At 43.8% G+C, this 21,367-nt stretch overlaps 2 protein-coding genes across 3 annotated transcripts in view; one reads left to right on the forward strand and one right to left on the reverse strand.

Moving 5' to 3' along the window:
- Positions 1-4,808: 4,808 nt before the first annotated feature.
- Positions 4,809-21,367, reverse strand: part of LOC123973888 (minichromosome maintenance complex component 3 associated protein) — a 32,541-nt gene continuing 15,982 nt past the window's right edge. For both annotated transcript variants that reach the window (XM_046054245.1, XM_046054244.1), the window contains 16 exons: positions 17,400-17,500; positions 16,372-16,503; positions 14,599-14,712; positions 14,310-14,462; positions 12,733-12,930; positions 12,468-12,536; positions 12,249-12,383; positions 11,986-12,136; positions 10,800-11,055; positions 10,584-10,681; positions 8,192-8,582; positions 7,819-8,106; positions 7,574-7,703; positions 7,252-7,437; positions 6,121-6,271; positions 4,809-5,798 (listed from right to left, as the gene is read on the reverse strand). In XM_046054245.1, coding sequence (XP_045910201.1) covers positions 5,631-5,798; positions 6,121-6,271; positions 7,252-7,437; positions 7,574-7,703; positions 7,819-8,106; positions 8,192-8,582; positions 10,584-10,681; positions 10,800-11,055; positions 11,986-12,136; positions 12,249-12,383; positions 12,468-12,536; positions 12,733-12,930; positions 14,310-14,462; positions 14,599-14,712; positions 16,372-16,503; positions 17,400-17,500 — 2,721 coding nt within the window. In that variant the 3' untranslated portion in view covers positions 4,809-5,630. The remainder of the gene's footprint in view (positions 5,799-6,120; positions 6,272-7,251; positions 7,438-7,573; positions 7,704-7,818; positions 8,107-8,191; positions 8,583-10,583; positions 10,682-10,799; positions 11,056-11,985; positions 12,137-12,248; positions 12,384-12,467; positions 12,537-12,732; positions 12,931-14,309; positions 14,463-14,598; positions 14,713-16,371; positions 16,504-17,399; positions 17,501-21,367) is intronic.
- Positions 11,959-21,068, forward strand: LOC123973890 (G-protein coupled receptor 4-like). Its single transcript, XM_046054249.1, has 6 exons — positions 11,959-12,321; positions 14,609-14,745; positions 18,232-18,390; positions 18,860-19,102; positions 19,765-19,955; positions 20,065-21,068. The coding sequence occupies exons 4-6, from the start codon at positions 18,875-18,877 to the stop codon at positions 20,561-20,563; spliced, it is 918 nt and encodes a 305-aa protein (XP_045910205.1). The 5' UTR covers positions 11,959-12,321; positions 14,609-14,745; positions 18,232-18,390; positions 18,860-18,874; the 3' UTR covers positions 20,564-21,068.

Genomic DNA, 21,367 nt, shown 5'->3' on the forward strand with positions numbered 1-21,367 from the left:
AATAAAGCTCTTCCCTCTTCTTTCTGTCTCTGTTTGGTCTTTAAATGTGCATGTGGCTCCTTTTCACCGCAACGATAACTTAATTCATTTTAATTCAGTTAGAAACTCCTGGACTTTAATAGCTCCTGTGTTTCAGCAGGTTTTCTGTTTATGTTCAAAACTTCCTGCACATTCAGAGTCTCTCCCACATATCTGTGTTCTCTGACAGGTCCAGAAAAATATCGCCACGTTTTAATTCCCTGGTAATAACATGATAAAAAACATTTGTTGTTATTGGTCAGTATGTGCTGCCTGTTTTACAGCAACATGCTTCTGTAGGTGGTAGTTTATCACACAGTGTGCTGAGTGGATACTTACTGTAAGCGACGGTGAGCAGTGTGCTGTGAGGTGTACACATGTCACATGCTGCCACGTTGTTCCTCTGATCAGGCCAGTTAATGGTGGCATAGTCCTGGACATAAAGCTCCTACAATCCACAGAACATGACAATACTTGGTTATGCAAAAACATAAACACAGTGTGTGATTTGGTTAGGCAAATCTATGTGTTCAGTCCAAGATGGTTGAAGTAAAGAAAAACTGCATTGTGTAGCTCCCTCTGCATAGTTTAAAGGTGGATCACACAAAAGGAAGATTCCACTTCAGAAACCCCTGTTAATGGAACATCTTTGGGTCTAGTGCAACAAAACAAGCAATCTCCAGACGTCACCTTGGACAGAAAGAGAGGCATTCTTACTTTTTCCATGTCATGGCCTAACAGTCAATCAACGGATAAGAAATAATGGTGAAAGATTGACTGAAATGAATGAAACTAACTGTTAGTTGGAGCTCTGACCTTTAATTATGTCTTAATATAAGAACATCTCATCCTCACAGCAAACAACAAGACACACCTAGGAACGTGCTGTACACTACAAAACTAACGGGCGAGTTTATCACGCCCATTGTGCTATGAAGTGATTACAGCACATGTCTGAGGCTGAGAACCAGGGAGTCTTCCTCTGCAGCCAGTCTGACAGCGTGACAGTAACTCGTTGGGAGGTAGAGCCGGCGGCAGTGGCACCACAGGGTAGAGGGGTGGAGGCTGGCATCCAAGTGGGGAACAGCCTGGAACAGACAAAAATGCATCGTCATCCCCGAATTCACACAGAGACAAACACATTTCCTGGTTGCCAAACATTCTGCTTTGCTGCTTCGTGATACCAGTGTGTTCTCACTTCAGGGCAGTAACCAGGGTTTAGAAATGAGTGAGGTCCAGATTTTTTTAATATAGCACCATTTATGGAAATATGTGTGTGTGCACAGTGAAAGCTTAAAACGTGCAGTGGACAAAGTACTGTTTGGTTGATGATCACACTACAGACATGGTCTTTCTCCCCACTGCTTGGCTCACTAAAACTGCATAAAATAAGAGATACAGACACACAAGGTGAGGTAGTGCAAACAGGGAAATCTGGGAATACTAATATTCACAACATGCATGAGGCGAAATGTTCTGAAATGTAAACTACAGCTGTCATCACAGGACTATACTGTTGGATTGAGGTCTGCAGACTATGTAATGGGCTCTATTGTTACTAGATGACAATTCTACAATGACAGAATTAGCAGTGCCACTGCCACAAGGAAATCATTTACCACTTTTAAAGCGCGACTAAATCCTCCTCCATCACCCACAAACTTGTCTGCTGATACCTTTGCTGCCTTCTTCACAGGCAAAGTGACGGCTAGAACTAGCCGATTCTCTAAACCACTCAAAAATCAACCAACTATTCTATTCCCGCCCTGGTCAGCTGTGTGAACACGGCACAGGAAAACCTAGTAGCAGTCCTACTACATCTTTTCCTCTGCCCTCCCAGGTCAGTGGTTCTTCACTCTCCTCGTTTACTCCTCTCAGAGAGAGCGAAGTATCAGAACTCCTGATTCCAACGAATCTCCTCCAAGCCATATCTCCTACCGTGGTCCCGGCAATCAGTCACGTGATGAATACTTCTCTGGCTTCAGGAACATTTATGTGTTATGCATTATTTGTTGCTGCTCTTACTAGTATGTAGTGTCAGTTGTAGATCTCGTGCTGAATTTGATGCTCCGTTGATGCTTGTAAGTTGTTCCTCAAATGTAAGTCGCTTTGGATAAAAGCGTCTGCAAAATCTGTAAATGTAAATGAACTCCCCTTACAGTAGAAGTACATTAGTGATATGGCACGCATAGATCAAAAGACAAAAAAAAAAAGTGTGTGCGCTGGACTTACAGACCCCAGCCTCCATCTGGCAGCTGGACGGAGTGCAGGTACCTCACCACCACCACCACCACCACCTCTCGGCCAGAGGGATCTTAGCCCCATGGCATGTGATCAGGAGACCTGAAGCACAGAAACGGACCCCCATGCAGTCAGACACAGACGCACATGTGTCAAATGGTCTTCTGTCTGTTTAGAGTCAATCAATTTTAGCAAACGTGATGGCTGATACGCTGTTGAGCTTTTATTAAAAAGTATGCACAAACTGAAAACAGAAATCCAACACAACTTTGCACACTGATCTCCACACGGTGACTAGAGGTGATTTCTTTTGCAAAATGTGTTCTACCTTTTTTCAGAAGTCCCGTCACCTGATTAGAGCAGTGTGCATTTCTGTCTGATAGGGTGTTTCACATTACAGGTGTCAGATATATAAAAAAGACACGGCGGGGGAAGATTTGGCTTTACCTGGGAGCAAGAAGAGGGGCCCGCCGTAGTCCCCTGGAGGTGGCTGTAGAAATGCCTTTCAGAGCTGCATCTACAGCCATGTGGGCAGCTGGAGAGCCAGGCACAAACTTTATTAGTGATTAGACATGACCACCAGACAAATGGTAGATTACCAAAAATATCTATTCTATCAAGTGTATGTAAGAATAAATATCTACATTTAAAATCTTTCACTATTCACTTAATACTTGCCATACACTCCATTGTTTAGTGTATCTGTTTTATACTGTTGTTCAAACTGTCAAGAGATAATTATACAGTCGTCTCAAATGAACCCAGAGCGTGAATAAGCAGAAATCACAAGCCATTTGAAGCAAAGCCTACCGTGTCCAAGCCTAGAGAGTGGGCTTCCAGCATGGTCTGCTCCCTGTCGGGGGTGTCCTGATCTTCCACATAGCGCCAGGTCTGCCTGCCCTCGACATTCGTCAGCCTCCAGCGGCTCATGTCTGTGGCTGGCTCTGTCCTGTGCGGCCCGCCTCGCCTCCGCAGGTGCCTGTTAGGCCATCTGATTATTCGATATCCTATTGGATTCTTGAACGTATCATATATTTCGGAGTATACGTAGGCCACCATAAAGTCTCACAACAGTGAAAGCAATAATTCAGTTGTTGATAGAGGTCTTTGTTTGATTTGTTTATGTTCAAAACCGTCAAATCATCCTGTCTGACAGTGTAAGTGATGGAAATATAAAGACAGCCTTTCCTCCGTGTCCAAATATGTTTGAACCAAAGTATAAATGTATAAAAACTCAGTCAGGAGTCGCCCCCCAACACTAACCCCCACCATCATCCTCTACAGCACTGTCTGCTGTGGAAGCCTTCATGTGTCTGAGACCTAAAGAAGGGCATTCAACATCAAATGGCCACAATAAAAGGCCACTTCAAAATGTGCAGTTCCATCACACAGCACAACGCCACAGATGGCGCAAGTTTTGAGGGAGCGTGCAGTTGGCATGCTGACTGCAGGAATGTCCACCAGAGCTGTTGCCCGTGAATTGAATGTTCATTTCTCTACCATAAGCCGTCTCCAAAGGCATTTCAGAGAATTTGGCAGTACATCCACAACCACAGACCACATGTAACCACACCAGCCCAGCACCTCCACATCCAGCATCTTCACCTCCAAGATCGTCTGAGACCAGCCACCCGGACAGCTGCTGCAACAATCGGTTTGCATAACCAAAGAATTTCTGCAGAAACTGTCAGGAACCGTCTCAGGGAAGCTCATCTGCATGCTCGTCGTCCTCATCGGGGTCTCGACCTGTCTGCAACTTCACACAGCCATTGAAGAGGAGTGGACCAACACTCCACAGGCCGCAATCAACAACCTGATCTGGAACTCTGTGAGGAGCAGATGTGTTGCACTGCGTGAGGCAAACGGTGGTCACACCAGATACTGACTGGATTCCAGACCCCCCAATACAGTGAAACTGCACATTTTGGAGTGGCCTTTTATTGTTGCCAGCCTAAGGCCTTTTATTGTGGCCAGCCTAAGGCACACCTATCAAGATGCTGTCTGATCAGCATCACCACCTGTGAGGTGGATGGATTATCTCGGCAAAGGAGAAGTGCTCACTGACACAGATTTTGACAGATTTGTGAACAATGTTTGAGAGAAATGGGCCTTTTGTGTACATAGAAAAAGTCTTAGATCTTTGTTCAACTCATGATGAATGGGGGCAAAAACAAAAGTGTTGCGTTTATAATTTTGTTCAGTGTATAAAGGCAACCTGTTACATTAATCACTTGATATTTAGGCCAGCAATATATGGAGTCTGTGCTATTGTATTCTTGTTTACAATATCCAGAACCATTCTGCCTTGTTATATGTTGTTGTTCATTGTTGTATTGTTACTAGACAGAGTTTTTTATTCACTTGTACATAATAGCTAAATGTTTGTTTACCTTTGTTTTTTTAGCTGTATTTCTAAATAAACAGAGTGAGAACAAATAAAGTCAAGTTTAAATTCCTTGTACTGTAGCCTTTCCACAATAAGGCAGTTTCTGCTTCAGGTCTACATGACAGTGACCTATGTTTCAATAAAGGCATTTTGTTACAGGCTGTCCTTTTCAAAGCTTTATTATCAGCTGGATGTTCAGTCGCCTCTCTTGACCCAGCTTTATTTTAAAGCACATTTGGACAGGTCTACATATTTCCCACCTGACATAATGTCCTTAAACTCACCATAAATCTTTGGTTTCTCATCCTCAGAAAGAGGCTTAAGTAGCATAAATCAATGCATTCATAAACCATAAGAGAAACCAGTTCTGACAGGGATCAACATCACATCTGGCACAACTGTTTAAATGTTACAGTTTAGTTATGTTAACCTTACGAATGAGAGACATGAGCAGAGACTCGGCTGTCCATTCACCAACTGTTTGGGCGGAGAAGTGGGCGGGTCTCTAATCAGATCGCTCCTACGACAAACACAACACATGTGCTCACACATCGATTACGACGAGCCGATCAGTCTCTTACTACTGAATGAAAACTGGGTAGGTTTACTTTAAAAATACTTTTATTCAATATTTAGCTGTCAGACGATTCAACACTAAAATAAAAACACAGTCAGACACTATTAGCTGTAACAAATATTTTCAAGGTTTAAATGCAAAATAAATGGTACAAAATTAAACCAAGAGTAAGAATCTTGATTTTCTTTTCCTATTGTACAAACCCAGACTTTAATATAAAAAAACTAAACAAGACACACACTGTTACAATCAATCAATCCGACCTCAACAGACTAAAAGATGAGAAATTCACAACAGAGTGAACTCAGTATGAGCTCAGCAAATAAATGACAGGAGTCTCTCGCTGCAGGCAGAACGCCTGTTTGTCCTTAGTGCACAGCTGCAGAGTCATTTGTTAAAAGAAGTTCATCAGTCGTCAACAATGCTCAGCAGACCGCTCAGCTTCAGCCTGCAGGCCAATTCTTCCTCTTGGCTCGCCAAAATCTGTCGCTCCAGCTCCTTCAGCCGCCACTCCACAGATACAGGCGTCGTTTTAGGCCAGTCTGCTTTGTCCGACAGATCATCAGGCTCCGGCTCCTGGAGGGTCCAAACCATGAAAATGCATGACTACTGCGATTCTTGACTGCAACATTTGCAGAAGATCTTGTAGATAAATCACAGCACTGTCTGCTCTTCTATAACTGCAACAAAAGTATTAACTATTGTGTAGCTTGGAGATTAGGTAACTGCAACTACCTCATCTTTAATGAAGAATATGCAGCGCAAATTAGCTTCAAGGGTTAAACTCAGTAGGTTTGACTGGACCTGCCTCCTTCACTATTTCTGTTACCCAGACTGACTGTTTGTAAAAAGACCTAACTTGTCCCAGGAGCTCTGAATGTGAGGGGACACGTCATACCTGTGTGAGAGGGGCATCTCGAGTCTTGGCTGTGGGCGCGTGGATTATGGTTGTGGGCATGGACAACAGAGTGGACGATGGAATGAAAAGCGGTGTGGACAAGTGGTCCAAGGGGTCGCCGTCCAGCCAACGCTGAAGCTGCTCCATGCTCCTGTAGACAGTAGGGCGTGTTAGACATGACACACACACACGGTGGATTTAATAATACATCATTAAAGGAGTTTGCCAGTGAACAGTGCAACCAAAGACGAGACCTTTCTATCTATTTTTGATAAGGTTATTACTTTTTTATTTAGGGATGCACCGAAATGAAAAATCTTGTCCGAAGCCAAAACTGAATTTTATGAAAAAATTTGCTGAATACAAACAAGTACATTCACATTTTTGCCTTTTTACCACTGCATAAATTAAACAGTCAAAATGAGCTTTTCCCTCAGTGTTTCCCACAGGATGTGGAGAGACTATGGTGGGGGGCCCGGGGCCCAACAGGGTCCAGTAAAGTAAATTACATGAGTCCATTTACTTTTAATGGACACATGTAATATGTTTTATACTTCCTGTGAATATAATCCAATTAATCTTATTTCCATCCTGTAAAGACGCCTTATTTTGAAAACCGGACGTTGTCACATGTGTTTCCTCCTCGCGCTAAATTCATCCAGTCCGACGCGGTTTGATAAATGCTGTTTTATGTGGTTCTGGTCTTCACAGCCTCTCTTCACACTAAAGAGACAAACTGAGAGGATAAAGTCTCTAACCTGCCTGTCAGCTCGCTCTGGGCCGCTTCACTTACCGTAAAGGCTCGAATACGTGTGCACTCCAAATGTAGGTGCGGCTAGCTTAACCTCCTTCTCACAGACGAGTGACAGAAACACAGAAGCGGTTCTTTTCTAAGAAGTCAGCCACAGATGGAGCGGATGTGCTGAGTCAGTTCAGCAGAAAACAGCTCAGACACTTTAAAATACTTCCACACTGCTGAAATGGCAACAACCTTTTTTTTCAGCCGATTAATTTCGGTGGCCGAACATTTGCATCCCTATATTTATTAATCTACACCTCCTCTGTTAAAAATGTGCAGTCTACAAACTTATAGATGCAATGGAAGTTTTTCAAACCGGGGCATAGCTGTACCTTTTGCTTTCGGCCTTCTCCTCCTCTAAGCTCTGGAGGACTCTGTGGGCCAGCAGCTCTTGTGCTGTGGGAGTGTGTGTGATGTCTATCGGGGCTGTCGGGGCCTCCAGGGGCCCCATCACACTGTGGAATAACCTCTGCCTGAAGGACAAACCGGTGGGTGTGGCACAAGCCGCTGCACTCGCCCTGAGAATGGAGGAGAGGGAGACAGGGACAAATCAGGAGGAGCACTGTAACTGTGTACCTCGCCATTAAGAGAGGTGACGTCAGCAACCACAGGAAGTAGTAGCAGGAACTCTAAACTCTCTTTGGATCGTCCTACCCTTCCTTCTCTTCCTGTTTCTCCCTGTGGGTTTGTCTGATGGCCTGGGTCCATTCCTCAGGTGGCTGGAAACCCTTCAGTGACTCGGTGGGGAAGTACACCAGGATCTCCCCATCCTCTGTCACAGCATCTTCAACAACACCACCACAAACAAATCATTTCATTTTGTAATACAAGTCATCCATCAGTAGGTTCACATGGAAAATGCATCACTGTAAAACAACCATCCCCAAAAGTATCGTCACCTTCGCAGACAGGTGCAGGGATCTGCCAGTCTTTCAGCTTGTGGTCTATGCAAATCACCAGAATGTCGTCCCAAGGAATCTGACTGAATGCTGGCCACGTTTCCTCGTCTCCGTCGCCCCAGTCGCTCATGGTTACCCTGGATCCGGGGGTTTGGGTACGGTGACCCTTCAGCCTGACCCGTTCCAGAAGGTTTTCCAGGCGTGACATTAGAAGAGGCTGACTGCGGCGAGAGACTGGGATCCGAGCAGCGTAGCGAAAGATGGAGGAGCAGAGCTCAGACCACGAGTCTAGAGAGGGGGAGATAATAAAGGAAGTGAGGAGGAAGGAAAATACAACGACTATTGGTTTCTTGTTCACATCTCAGTCACTGACCTGTGGACGATGGCTGCTCCCACTGCGGCAGCTGTAGGCTGAGGATGGCTGCGCGCAGCCAGGCCAGGTGCTGGGTGGAGTTCCAGCCCGGATGAGGGACAAACTCACGCATATCAGGCTGGCAGAACTCCCCCGGCGGCCACGACAGTCTGCTGAGCTCCTGGGACGACACTTTGTCAGCAACGTGAGCCAGGACGGCGTTGTACAGCCGGATGACAGGCGCGGGCTCCTGGGAGGGGCGACGTGCAGCGGCCCGGTCCTGGCGGTGGGCGTAAACTCTGGGACTGAACTCACAACTCAAGCTGGCCTCCACGAGCTGCACCAGGGTCTGGCAGGAGAGCGGGAAGGGTGGTGGAGCACGGGCCAGCAGCCAACGCATAGCCTGGCTCAGCTGGAGACACAGCAGGACGAGCGGGACAGAAGGTGGAGAAGGTTAACGGGCTATAAAGACTTTGAAGAAATGTTTCAGAACTATCAAACGATCCATTATCAGTGATTCTGAACCTTTCTGGCTCACGACGCCTCACAATGAAGGAGGCTGTATTTGAGACATACCTTCATCTCACTACTTCACAGATACAATAATTCCTAATTTACACAAATGTGTTATTTTGAGACAGCTGTCATGTTCAGTATTCATGATACTGTGCTTACTCTGACTAGCGGACAGGGGAAAGTTGTATACTATGCAGTTGACAGTAGAGGTGGGAGAAAAAAATTGATTCCTAAATGCATCGCGATGCAGACGAGGAAAAACCAGAATCGATTAACAAATGTAAAACAAAAAAAGATTATTTAAATTAAAAATACTAGCAGTAAGTGTCTGTCTGGTAGTAAAGGTGCAGTGTAGGTCACAGTGCGTCCGTAAGTCTGTAGTTTCCCCAACAGCTGGAAAAGTGAAGGCTGTTAGCGCGAGCTAACGTCTCCCCTGTACAGCACGTTTTTTACCTGTTATGCAACGTTAGTTAAATTAGTAACGTAGTTATGTTAATTGGCTCAGCTGTAGGTCTTACCTACTTGTCAGGTACAAGCTTAGACTAAACTGGTGTCCAGCACACACTGTACATCCTGATAATTATATTTGGTTGTTAAAGAAATGAGGTACCGTTGAGCTGAGAGGTTAATGAAATAAATCAGAGATGCAAACTAGTCCCTTTTTTGATTTTGATGCTTAGTCAGGGTTTTTCAGGCAGAGAGATATTTTTGACGCCTCCCCAAAGAGGTTTTAGCGAGCGCCAAAGGAAAATCACCAGCACCAAAATGATGGAGGGAAAAAAAGCATTTAATATTCTCTCCAAATGTGTTTTAATAACCATGTATCAAACAACTGTTGAGCAAGCAGCAAGCAAAATACATAGATTTTGGTCGCAAGCTAACTGATTGCCTTTCCTGTACGCGTACGGATCATGCTTACTGTCGCGCAAAGTCTCCGCCCAAAGGTCCATTCTGAGCCAGGAAAAACCCTGTTAGTATTATCCACAGATCCTGTATCAAAATAAAAAAAGATGCATCAAGATACATCGAGAATCGTTTTATAATTGAATCTCAGCCCATTGAATGGAATCCCACCCCTAGTTGGCAGCTTGCTGTGGGAGTGGGTTCAATGACAAATGAAATCAAACATTTCCTCAGACCTTTGGAGTGAGTTATGACGGTGTTGAGCTGCACTATGTAAACTGATGTTAAGATTACACGACATGTTTGAGAATTGTTGCGTTTCCTTGCAAAGAATTTTACTTTATTAATGTAAAGTCAGCTCACTGTTTTGATTTTACTATTTAAGTCCAGTCTCGCTACTCTCATCTGCATTTTTAGCAGAGCAGCAAGCAGCTGTTTGCAGCAAAAAAGCTCTAAGAACCTTCTGTGTGCTACCTAACCAGCACCAAATAGCAGATAGACAACAAAGTTAGCAACTAGCTGGTGAATATAGGGGAGTATTTAGCAGCTGAAGAGACAGATCTTTCTCAGGGGATTTGCTAGAGACAAAAAACTGAACTCAAGTGTGAATACTGGGCTTTCTTTTGCCTTACATACAGTGGCTTTTAGAGCTTTTTTGTAACTGCCTGCTGGGGCTGAAAATGACGCTAAGAGCGGTGAGACTGACACAACAAAACATCAAAGTTGTGGGCCAGACGGCTAAATTAAAAGAAACAAGAAATTCCCCGAGCACATCAACAATCAGGTAGGTGCTGGTAGACAGCAGGATGAGATGCAATGGGCAAAACGTGGAGTGCAGATTCAGCTGATAAGTCTCTGTGGGTTCATCATGATTATAAAATGATCGAATACAGTCGCTTTAGCCTAAACACGACATCATATCCCAACACAGTCCTGCTTGTGAAAGTGAATAACTTTAAAGACTGTGGCGTTAGTGTCTGTGCATGTGTGGTACCTGTTTGGATCCCTTTAGGTCACTTGTGGTTTCTGGTATGAAGAAGAACGTGTACTCCGATATCAGGCCTTCCTTCACCAGTGTGTGCAGCATCAGTGCTGAGGGACAAGGCACCGTGATGAATAAATACTGCAACTTCCATGTTGCGTTTATCCTCGTGACCATAACTGTATTCTTCAGGAAGCTATTTCAGTCATTATTACTGTTATTAATTACCTTCTTCAAGTTTCTGTGCGTCACCGTCGGGCCCCGGCACCAGAACGACCAGAGGCAGCGGGCAGTGCCAGGTGCTGGCTTGCTGCAGCTGTTTGAGCTGCAGCAGGGCTGACAGCAGGGGCACATCCGGCTCCTCGTGCCCGGGCTCGAGGATGGGCATGGCGGGGAGCAACGTGATCAGAGCTCCTGTTCCGTGGAGCTCACAGCACTCCTCCATTTTGGACATGCTGTCTTCGGTCAGAGGACCTCGGGACGCCTGGGAGAAACCACCGAGAAGTCAAAAAACACAGCGCCAAATATTTCCATTATTACCAACCTGGGTTATTATACAGTGGAGCACATACAGTGTTTGGAAGCTTTGCTAATTAATACCAGAAACAATAACTGAGATTTCTGTCTCCTCAATTAGCATTTAATGACATCTAAACACGACTTTCCACAGTGTACAGTGAGTTGCTGTGGAAATCTACTAACTGTAATGAAATATTAACGATAAATGTAAATGTTCATTAAATATATGCATCAAATCATTTATCACCATTGACCCCACAAAGAATATTTTAGCGTTTATAAGCAGTTTTTGGGGGTGCATGCAATTCTCCGCAGGCAGGCGAAACTCGGCACAACACCTGGTTGCTGTGCAGAGCAGGTTGGAACCGTACCTACCTGAGAGTCTGAACCGAGCAGGTCCAGAGCAGAATACGGGAATATATTAGACGGGCGTCCAAGGAGTTTTCACTTTTACCTTTTTTTGGAGCCTACTACATGTTGTTCTTCAACCGGCCTAATATAATGATTTAAATGTGTTCATTATGTTGTTGTTACTTTGTTGTAGACTACAGTTTAGGCTACTGATTCATTATAAAGGGGACATATTATGCTTTTTCATATTTTCTGGCTTATCTATAATATTACAAATAATGAGGTAAAAGTATTTAAAAGAAACCTCAGATATCCGCCTGTTCTGAACGCTCTGTTTGTAACCGCTTTTTCTACCAGCGGCTCGGTGTGATGTCATTCTGAGCCGGATTTCCATATATGGTCATTTTCTCCAGGCAGAGAATGCTGGCCACGCCCACAAAGTAACATGCAGCCCTATCCCTGCGGCAACCTGGTAAACACATTGGACAATGGCCAATCAGAAGACAGTGGGCTTTGAGGGTGTCGGTCAGCAGTGTGATCTTACCTTGACGCTGATGTGGACTTTGTGAGTGTGTTGTCCTTTATCCTGCAGCGTGTTGGTGACACAGACCGTCTGTAGTGCGCCATCTGGCTGCTCCTCGCCGCCCGCCCAATTGCCACCACCAAACTTCGCCTCCAGCCAGTCTGACAGGATCCTGAAGACAACAGACATTCAATGAGAAGAAATTCAATTCAATCTTAACGGAAATCAAAACGTCTGCTGTTACCGTCGGAGACCTGCTGTGACACCGAAGCGCAGCTGCTTACCTGTCCGCCAGGCTGGCTACACTCTCGTGGTCGCTAGGCAAGAGGAGAACAGCCTTCCAGAAGATTCGGTCAGGTGGGTCGGGGATATTTTCTGTCGCCAGTGCTGGCAGGTCGAGTGGCGCCCACACGCTCTCACTGAGAGAAACACCCAAAAGAGGTGAAAATGCTGCTCTGTGACTTGAACCACTGACCGGCTGAACAAACATAGTCATGACTTACTCGAGCAGCTGCTGATAGTAGTAGTGGACTCTCATCTGGTGGATCACTTCTTCTCTCATTTTCAACAACCTTAACAAAATACAAAACAGGTTTCATACTTACTGGAGCCGTAATTCGTTTCAAGGATGACAAAGCTAGTAAACTAAAAAACAACATTTATCCATAGTCTGCATGCTGCAGCGTTGCGCAATATTCATCGGTTTTTCATTCAGCCAATGCTCATGTGCATGCCAAACACACACTTTGTGATTGGAGATGAACACACCTGGTGCTGGAGAGGGCCAGCGTGCCGGCGTTTCCCAGGTTGACCAGACCACGGGCCAGATCTGCCATGGAGGGCTGCGCAGGGGCGCTGGGGGCCAGAGCTTTCAGTTTGAATCGAGGGTCCACACAGCAAGGAGCCGCAGGGAAACCTCTCATCTGTCTCTTCAGCTGCCGACGCACTGCTACCACATCACGCCACCTGGGGGCGGACAGGAGAAAAGTAGAAACAGAGAAACTGTAAAATAGTGTTAATTTTAAAATTTAGTTTTAGTCCTGTGTCAAAGTTCCTTGTTACTTTTAAAGGTCTGGGTGTTTTAGTCTAGTTTTAGTCATTAACCATCATTTTAGTCTTTTCTAACTCATCAGTATAATTTTGATCAGCAGTTTGGTCGATCTGCTCGAACCAAAACAGAGATATGTTTTGAATGTCAGCTTTGTTCTCATTTTTCTTGCAAGAGAGACATTAACGTTCCTCAGTTCCCAGGTGGTTAGGCTTGATATGCCGCTTCAAATTCGTAGTGTCTTTTCAAAAATCTCTAACTCTACATAGCTTTCGGGTGAGCTTTTTCCCGTGACGGGGAGGAGGGCGCCAGGCTGTGATTCTTAATGCTGAATCATTAATAGCTGCAAGCATGTCGGCCAGGGGCTGACTGTGAAGGTATCGGGCATGTTATAATAATAACTTCATATGTAGCTACAGTTACGCTTCACACAGCAGCTGTGTTTGCGACCTGACCTTTCTTTTCTCAGTGAGAGGGAAGAGTTTAGAAAGTTGCGTGGCGCTGCAGGGAGCCCCCAGCTGCGGTAGTAGGCCTACGTGGATCTCGGTAATATTCATCCAGCCAGTTCACAGCGTGTCGGTCAGACTAGCGACACAACAAGAGGGAGTGGGGCGGACCAGGGACAGGAGATCACGGAGCGTCTGGCCCCTCTGGTGATCGTTCCCTCTGGCTGGATGAAGTCACTTCGCATGATCCATGATGACAGAGAAATAAAGCAAGCTGTCAATATTTTAGAGACCCCTGAAATATCACAAATCACTCTTTTAGGGGAGCTGACATCTAAGCGCCTCTTTCTCCCGAGCATGTTGTGTTCATCACCAGAGTTCGCATCCTCCACAGTAACGCTCCTCGCGCACCGGTCGCCCAGCATGCAAAGCACAGGAAGAAAAAAATACCTCCGAATGAACACACTGTTCATTTTGTCTCCTCATTATACTGACAAAAAGAAAGATTTTATTAAAGTTTTTATTTTATGAATTACATTTTAGTCAATATTGCACATTAATATTGTCACAGTCAGTGTCTAAGAACATTGTCGCCGTCTCGTTTTCATCAGGGAAAAAAAGGTCGTTGACGAATATACTGTATTTCGTTTAGTTTTGCGTGACGAAAGTAACACTAGTGTAAAACGATATTTAAAACCACATTCTACCAGAATCAGAAGGGTGTCCTGGCGTGCCAGTATAACAGGTTGGTGTTGGCCTCCTATCAAATATTCAACATCGACCAGGCTGAGAAATTCTAGGGTTTGGCTCTGAATATTTCTCTGGCTTATCACATTTTCTCGCTTTCTTACCTTTTGATGTACTTGTGGATGCGCTGCAGCTCAGCTTCAAGGACGTCTTCAACCAACAGAGCGATGTCCGCATTCAAAGTCTCCTCGACTAGCTTGCTACAGACCTGCTCTGTGCATTTAGCCACACGGTCTGCTTTCTCATTCACTGCCCGCCTGAAAAAGTGTCAGTGAAACTCATTAGTGAAAATAAGTGTGCCACTTTATACGTTTTACTTTATGATATATACCTAAGTCATCTTGTTGATTATGTAACTCCACATCAGACCAGATCAGTATTTTAAAGCCTTACTGGATTTCAGAGGTGGCGGTCTCCTTGATGGCCTCATCTAAAACTTCGTGGATGATCTCAGAGCAGATGGAGAAGCTGAACTGAACCAGGAAGGCCTCGTGCTCCTGCCTCCTCCTGGCACCGACAGACATGGAAAAAGAAACGTGGGTGAGCTACTTTGACAATAATTTTCAACTGGTAAGATACTGTGATTGTGATGACTGATTGCAGCTATGAATCCCGAAGAAAGAATCCTGCTTGTTGAGGATGGGCGGATCGACGCTGTGGGTTCATTTGGTGTAGATTCCTTGAAAATATGGATAATAAAATTATATAAATCCAAATCCTGGGTGGCTGCATCACTTCCAGATGTGGCCAGTACTTTTGTATAATGCTTGTTCCAGATAACAGCCCTGACATATTTAGTTTAGTGACTGTGGAAACCTATGTGACACTCACTTCTGCATCAAACCTGTGAGAGGAAGGCAGACAGGAACTGTAGCGTGGTGTCACTACTTTTCACCCGTAGATTAAGACATCGAGCGAGACGGATGCACCATTGGTGACGAGACAAATCACGGCCTGTTAAAGAAGATCTTTAAGAAAGTGCAAATGGGCACACGTGTTATAATTATTTATTTTATTATCATCATCATAGTTGTTTTAGGAATATTTTTCATTAGGACTGGGCACGTTAACGCATTAATTAATTAACGCCGACAATTATTGTATCTCACGTTAACGCAGTTTTTATTACTATTTTTTTGAAAGCCCGATGCTCACGGAGTCTGAACACACATCCAGTCAAACCCCGGGTCACGGGAGGGGCGGGATGTTGATCAGCCTGCAAATCAGCCACCCAAACGAGCAGCGGAGGGAGGCTTCGGCAGACTGCGCTGGATGCAGAACACAGACTGTTTCTGCTGCTCCCTGAAAACAGATTTCTATCTGTTCACCTGCTGCTCAGAAGGAGCCTGTCATGATGTTCTGATCGTGGCTCTGGACTCTAACTTGTTTTAACTAGCTGGATAAAAGTTAACGCCCTGGCAGCGGCAAACAGCTTTGGTTTAATGTTGATGTTGATTACTTTAATGTTTAAGTTGAGATTTACAAGAAATATTTTATTGCTGCTGTGTAAAGGGAACACTGCTGGGAGAAAGCACCTTATTTGTTTAAAGTGTTTGCAAACAACATGTTATTGCACTTTTGTGTTTACAGCAGTACATTTAAATTAAAAGTGCATAATACACTACTTTAGAATTCATTATTCAATTTTGCGCTTAACTATGTCATTAATCGCGATTAAAAATTGCAATCGTTGCCCAGCACTATTTTTTTTACACTTATTAGCACACACATTTTTATTTAATTGTACTCATATTTACTTTTGTAATAAATGTGTTATTAATGACCAGTATGTGTCATGTGATTTGACATTTAATGATCTAAGAAATGATCAGTATCAATATATCAAATGAAAAATGTTTGATATCCTAAACTCTGAATGTCACAATCTGTATGGAATGTTTTGTTGACAGTTTTACAAGTAGGGCTGGGCGAAAAATGTTACCACGATAAAAACATTTCATTTCATTCGATATCGATAATTATCATGACATATGTCAAATCATTATTTCATTATTATATTATCATTATTGTTTTATTGCCCAGCCCTATTTTACAAGTATGTTTGAATACACGGACAAATACAATTAAGTAGATTTCTATGTTCAGGTAGAGTTCTATGAATTAACAGGTCATTATCAAGTCGCCCTCAACTGTCAGTACACCAACCTGGCTTCTTCGAGCTTGCGTTTCTCTTCAGCGACACGCTCCTGTTCCAGCTTGATCTCGGAGGAGGACACCTCCTGCAGCATGCGTCCCAACACCTCACTCACCAGTGACTCCGCCTGCACGCTGCTCTCCCTGCGACAACAGCCACATCAAAACCCAATTACAAAATCAGCTTCCTATCACCTAAACAATATCTCAAAAAACAAGAATCTCATGTCCAAGGAGGACCTTGAGAAAATCACACATGCGTTCATCTTTTGTAGACTGGATTATTGTAACGGTGTTTTCACAGATCAGTTTTGAGATCACTCCACGGGCTTCCAGTGAATGAAATCATCAAGTTTAAGACCCCTCAGGTCCTCAGATGCTGGGCTGCTTGCAGTTCCCTTCACAAGACCAAAACATGGAGAAGCAGCTTTCTGTTTTTATGCTCCTCATGCCTGGAATAAACTCCCAAAACACCCGAGAATGGCTAGCAGGTGCTTTAAGTCAGGTCTTAAAACATTCCTGTTCTCTGACGCCTTTTAAACTTTTACAATCGTATTTATCACCATTTATCTGACAAAGGTTTCTAGCTCAGTCCAACACATTTCTCTTTTAATCTCATCGTTTTGTGTTTTAAGATCAATTTTTATTTCATTTCTTTTTGTAGTATTTTAATGTCTTTTTCTTTTTGTATTCGCTTTCTCGCGTATGTAATGCACTTTGACAGATAGATGTTTATTGTTTTAATCTTGATTTTTTTTATCTACTGCTCATTAATTATCTAGCTTTATATTATAAAGTGCCTTCGTGTCTGCTTTGTGTCTGTAAAGCACTTTGAAAGACTGTAGTGGTGGTAAATAAATCAATAAATTTGCCTTGCTTGCCTTTCCACAAGGACAGCGAGTAAAACTTTTCAATAAAAATAAAAAAACTCCATTGTCTCTACAGACTGTAAACAAATAAAGTAAGAAAGTAAAGAAGAGAAAGTAACATGATTTTGACGTAGCTGTAACAAAAAAGCTGGATACGTCGCATGAACGTACGCAAGAGCTGTAGCTGCATAGCTGGCTCCATCATCTGCCAGCTCCTTCACTGCTGCTTCAACCACCTCTTCAATCACACTGTCTAGCACAGCCACAACGTCCTGCAGGAGGGAACAAAAACAGCAGTCACTGTCATGTCACACTAAAAACAAACCAGAAACCAGAGAAACGTTGACTTGACTTCAGACGGACGTACCGCAGTTGTCATTTGGTGGCTAAAATGCCATGTTTTTTTAAATTTTAAGGAATGCAATACATTTTCAAGGCTCATTTAAAGGCTCACTAAAAATACTCCATTACAGGTAAAAACCCTGCCTTTAAAATTTTAATTAATCATAAGTACATTGACAGCAAAATGTACTAGAAGTCTTCAGAAAGACTGCTTTATGTGTTAGTTTTATAATGTTAAACTGCAAAGTAAATACAGTTGTCAGAAAAATGCAATGGAGTAAAAATACATTTCCATCTGCAATGCAGAGGACTCTAATGTAGCATAAAAATGAAATACTCGTATTGCCTCATGTACATAGCAAGTGAGTGAGTTACTTCCCATCACCAAATTTACAAGACACCATCAGTAAGGAACACATGGATCAGAGCAGAGGTACGGTAACTGTATTGTTGTGGCTGCAAAATAATCATGTACTTGAGAAAGGACGTGTCCCAGTGGGGAATTGAACCCCGGTCTCTCACAGCAAAGGCGTATGCGCCATCACCTCCCCTGTGGCCAGTTAGCGTGAGCGGGTCACTGCACATTTCTTAGTCAAATAAATGTTAGCGTGTGACGGTTCTTTGTCCCGCTAACCTTCTCTATGTGTCTATTTGTGTGAAGCAGCATTTCCATATTCCTGCCACTCCTTTGTCTCAGAAGAGCAGCTGTAGATCATCATCACCCTGCTGCATGTTGTCACTGGACATATTTGAACTTTGGCTGCAGAGGACACAACATCTGGTGGAGGAACTCATTCAGGGGGTCTGGCAGCTTTTACAGGTGCATTTAGTCAGATTCCTTTTTTCTTCTATGTAGAGCGAATTAAACAGCTTTGGGCTGGAGGTGGACAGAATACTGAGCTTAAACCAGTTAGGGTTGATTTCCTTTGGGCTTTTTTCTCTTCCCTTAAAACACTTTGAGAAAACAGCAAAAGATAAAAACATGAACTAAATGATGAAATGAGAGAGAGCATTAACAATGAAGTATGAAATCTATAAAACAGAAAGCTATACTGCTGGAGTCCAGATATCTAGAACATGCTTACACATTCTTCTTCTTCTTAATATTACTATTATTCTGTGTATTGTTCTGAGCCAACATTAATCCTCTCAGAGATATTTATAGAGACGTTTTTCAGCTGAGTAGAAGAGTTTTGTGTTTTCTGATTGTTGAAGAAAAGTCTCAGGAGGAGAGAGTTCTGAACCGAAGACAGGTTACAGTCAGTGTAATAACCTGATCTCTCAAACAGGTTTCACTCTGAAGAATGGAAGGTCTCTACATTAACAGCAGCTCACAGGACCAAAGCTACGATTACAGCAACACCACCTCCAACTACCAGAATTTCAGCAGCACCACCTCCAACTACCCGGATTACGACGAGTTCTATGAGTATCTCAAAAAACTTGATTTTATCTTAAATGTGGTCACATACATAATCGTTGCTGTCGGCCTTCCTCTGACCCTGGTGGCCATCTATGCTCTTTATTCTATGGTATGTACATTCTGACTGGGAGTTATTTATTTCCTGTCTGTGTGGTGTGTCTGTCCTACAGTCTGTCTGTCTGTAAAGGATCTGGATGTGGTTTGGGGGCTAGGTGTCAGGGGGCTGGGACAAAGGCTTGGAATGATCTATAACCTGACAGGAATAATTGACTCCAGAATTCAAATGTCCATGAAGCTGATTGGACCCTAAACACATGCAGTTTCCATGTGTGGCTCCATTCCAGCCTTCTCTTAAACTGGTGAGCTTAATGACTCTATCAAGTTCTTTGCCTCCAGTTCTTATTTGTGCGATCCTCCCTGAAATGCTGATTCAAGGAGGAGAGAGGCTCACCTTGCAAACACAAACATGAGGCTCAAACTGCGACTCCAGTCTGGTGCGTCTGTCTGATAAATCCAGCGCATGTGTTTGAGCCAGAATGCTTCATATCTGTGGCTGAAAAACTGCTGCAGAAGCTGCAGGAAATCTGGCCCTTAGTCTTGTTGCTGCACTGATTGGCCAGCAGGTCATATCTGAGATTTCTGTTGGATGAAAAAGTCAGAAATGGCTCTGACTGCAGCTGCTGGGCAGAGCAAGATGACAGATTTGGGAGGAGGTGGACTTCACAACATGTTTCCAACAGCTTGTTGACTTTTACCAATGTTTTCCTGCAGGTGAGAAGTGATCATGTTGCTCCCATCTACGTCATCAACCTTCTCATTACCGACATCCTTCAGGTCTGCTGCATGATCGTTTGGGTGGCACCAAATGTGGATTGGAATATGATCTCTGAAATCTTCTCATTTACTTACCTCCCTGCTGTGTTTGCCAGTGTTTACTTCATGGTCTGCATCGCCCTGGAAAGGTATCTGTCTGTCTATCCAGTATGTGTGGAGCTCCTTCTGTGTCTGAACATTATATTAGTTTATAACTCTATAGCTCCTCAAAGACTTTGTGTCCATCTTGTATTACAGGTATTTGGCCATCGCCCACCCGCTGTGGTACCGCTGCAGACGAACCATCAAGACCTCTGTGGTGCTCTGTGTCCTGGTCTGGGTCCTTTCTGCTGTCTGTGTCGTCTCTTTCTATTTCATTGATCGTGTGGTCAGATACATACTCGCTGCCGTCGTCCTCCTCCCTCCCTTCCCTCTGTTAATATTCTCCCTGGTTGGGACCCTCAAAGCCCTGTCTGCTTCCATCTCGGTCCCCACTGATGAAAAACGACGAATTGTGGGAAGTTTGGTTCTGGTGCTGCTTATTTACACGCTGCTGTTCCTGCCCAGCATCATTTTGTTGCTGGTAGAAAACTATGACCCGACCCTCTACTTCCTGTCTACCATCTTCGTTAGGTTGAGTCCTCTTGCAGACTTGTTCCTGTATGTGTTCATGAGGAAAGGGTTCATAGACAAGCTTTTGGCCTCTGTGTGTTGCCGCAGAATGGACAGCAATGATATCAGCAGTCCATCAGTATGAATGATGAAAACATTTCCACAGTCAGCTTCATGTAGGCAGAGAAAGAGGGAGAGAGAGAAAGGGGAGGAAACAGGAGGAGAAATGGAGGCCAATAGAAAGGATAGAGACGAGACAGATCCTGTCATCTACTGAGACCATTTCCAATAAGACACCTAACTGTAGAGAACAGGAAGCACTGTTTGGACTCTGCTGTGGGAGAAGTGGCTGCTGGGAAATGTTTTGGTCAACTTGCTCTGGTTCACTGTGATGGCTTCAACACATGGAAATAAAATGTGTTTTATTAGTTGATGTTGTCATTATTCTCCTTTAATCCCAGAAGCACAGCAGATATTATTTTAGATGAACTGAGCTCATTCTAGCCGCCTCGCTGTCTTCTTCCTAAATCTTTATTTGGACTGTTGTTTGGATGTTTAACACAGGGAGAGCATCTCAACACGTCTTTAGCACTTTGTACTTTTTAAGTGTAATTTCTGCTGTTTTAGTGGTAGGCATGCTGCTGTTTAGGATGGGATTTAGAGCAGCTGTTTTGCAGCAGCTGTTGTGTGCTTGGCAATCTGGATAAAATCTTAAACCACAGTTTGTCAGTTTCTATGAAATTGTACTTTTTCTGGAAATCCAATAAAAATCAGTTTGTACATCAAACTGTGAATGTTTGTCTTTCAGCAACTCAGTGAATTAAAAGCTGACAAATGAAGGTTCAACAAAATCTCTGCTGGTTGACAAATCTCTATTGTCTATATGAACATAAAGCCCAACCTGCTGTTACCAGGGAGGCATCCTGCACTTTCTGACCAAATGAGGTTT

The sequence above is a fragment of the Micropterus dolomieu genome, linkage group LG07 (genome assembly GCF_021292245.1).
Source record: "Micropterus dolomieu isolate WLL.071019.BEF.003 ecotype Adirondacks linkage group LG07, ASM2129224v1, whole genome shotgun sequence".
In the NCBI taxonomy this organism is placed as follows: Eukaryota; Metazoa; Chordata; class Actinopteri; order Centrarchiformes; family Centrarchidae; genus Micropterus; species Micropterus dolomieu.

Excerpts from the sequence above, each read along its gene's own strand:
- LOC123973890 (XM_046054249.1), top strand. The coding sequence starts at position 18,875 with ATGGAAGGTCTCTACATTAACAGCAGCTCACAGGACCAAAGCTACGAT. Across the intron at positions 19,103-19,764 it reads TCTATGCTCTTTATTCTATG|GTGAGAAGTGATCATGTTGC; the intron begins GTATGTACATTC and ends GTTTTCCTGCAG. Across the intron at positions 19,956-20,064 it reads GTCTGCATCGCCCTGGAAAG|GTATTTGGCCATCGCCCACC; the intron begins GTATCTGTCTGT and ends CTTGTATTACAG.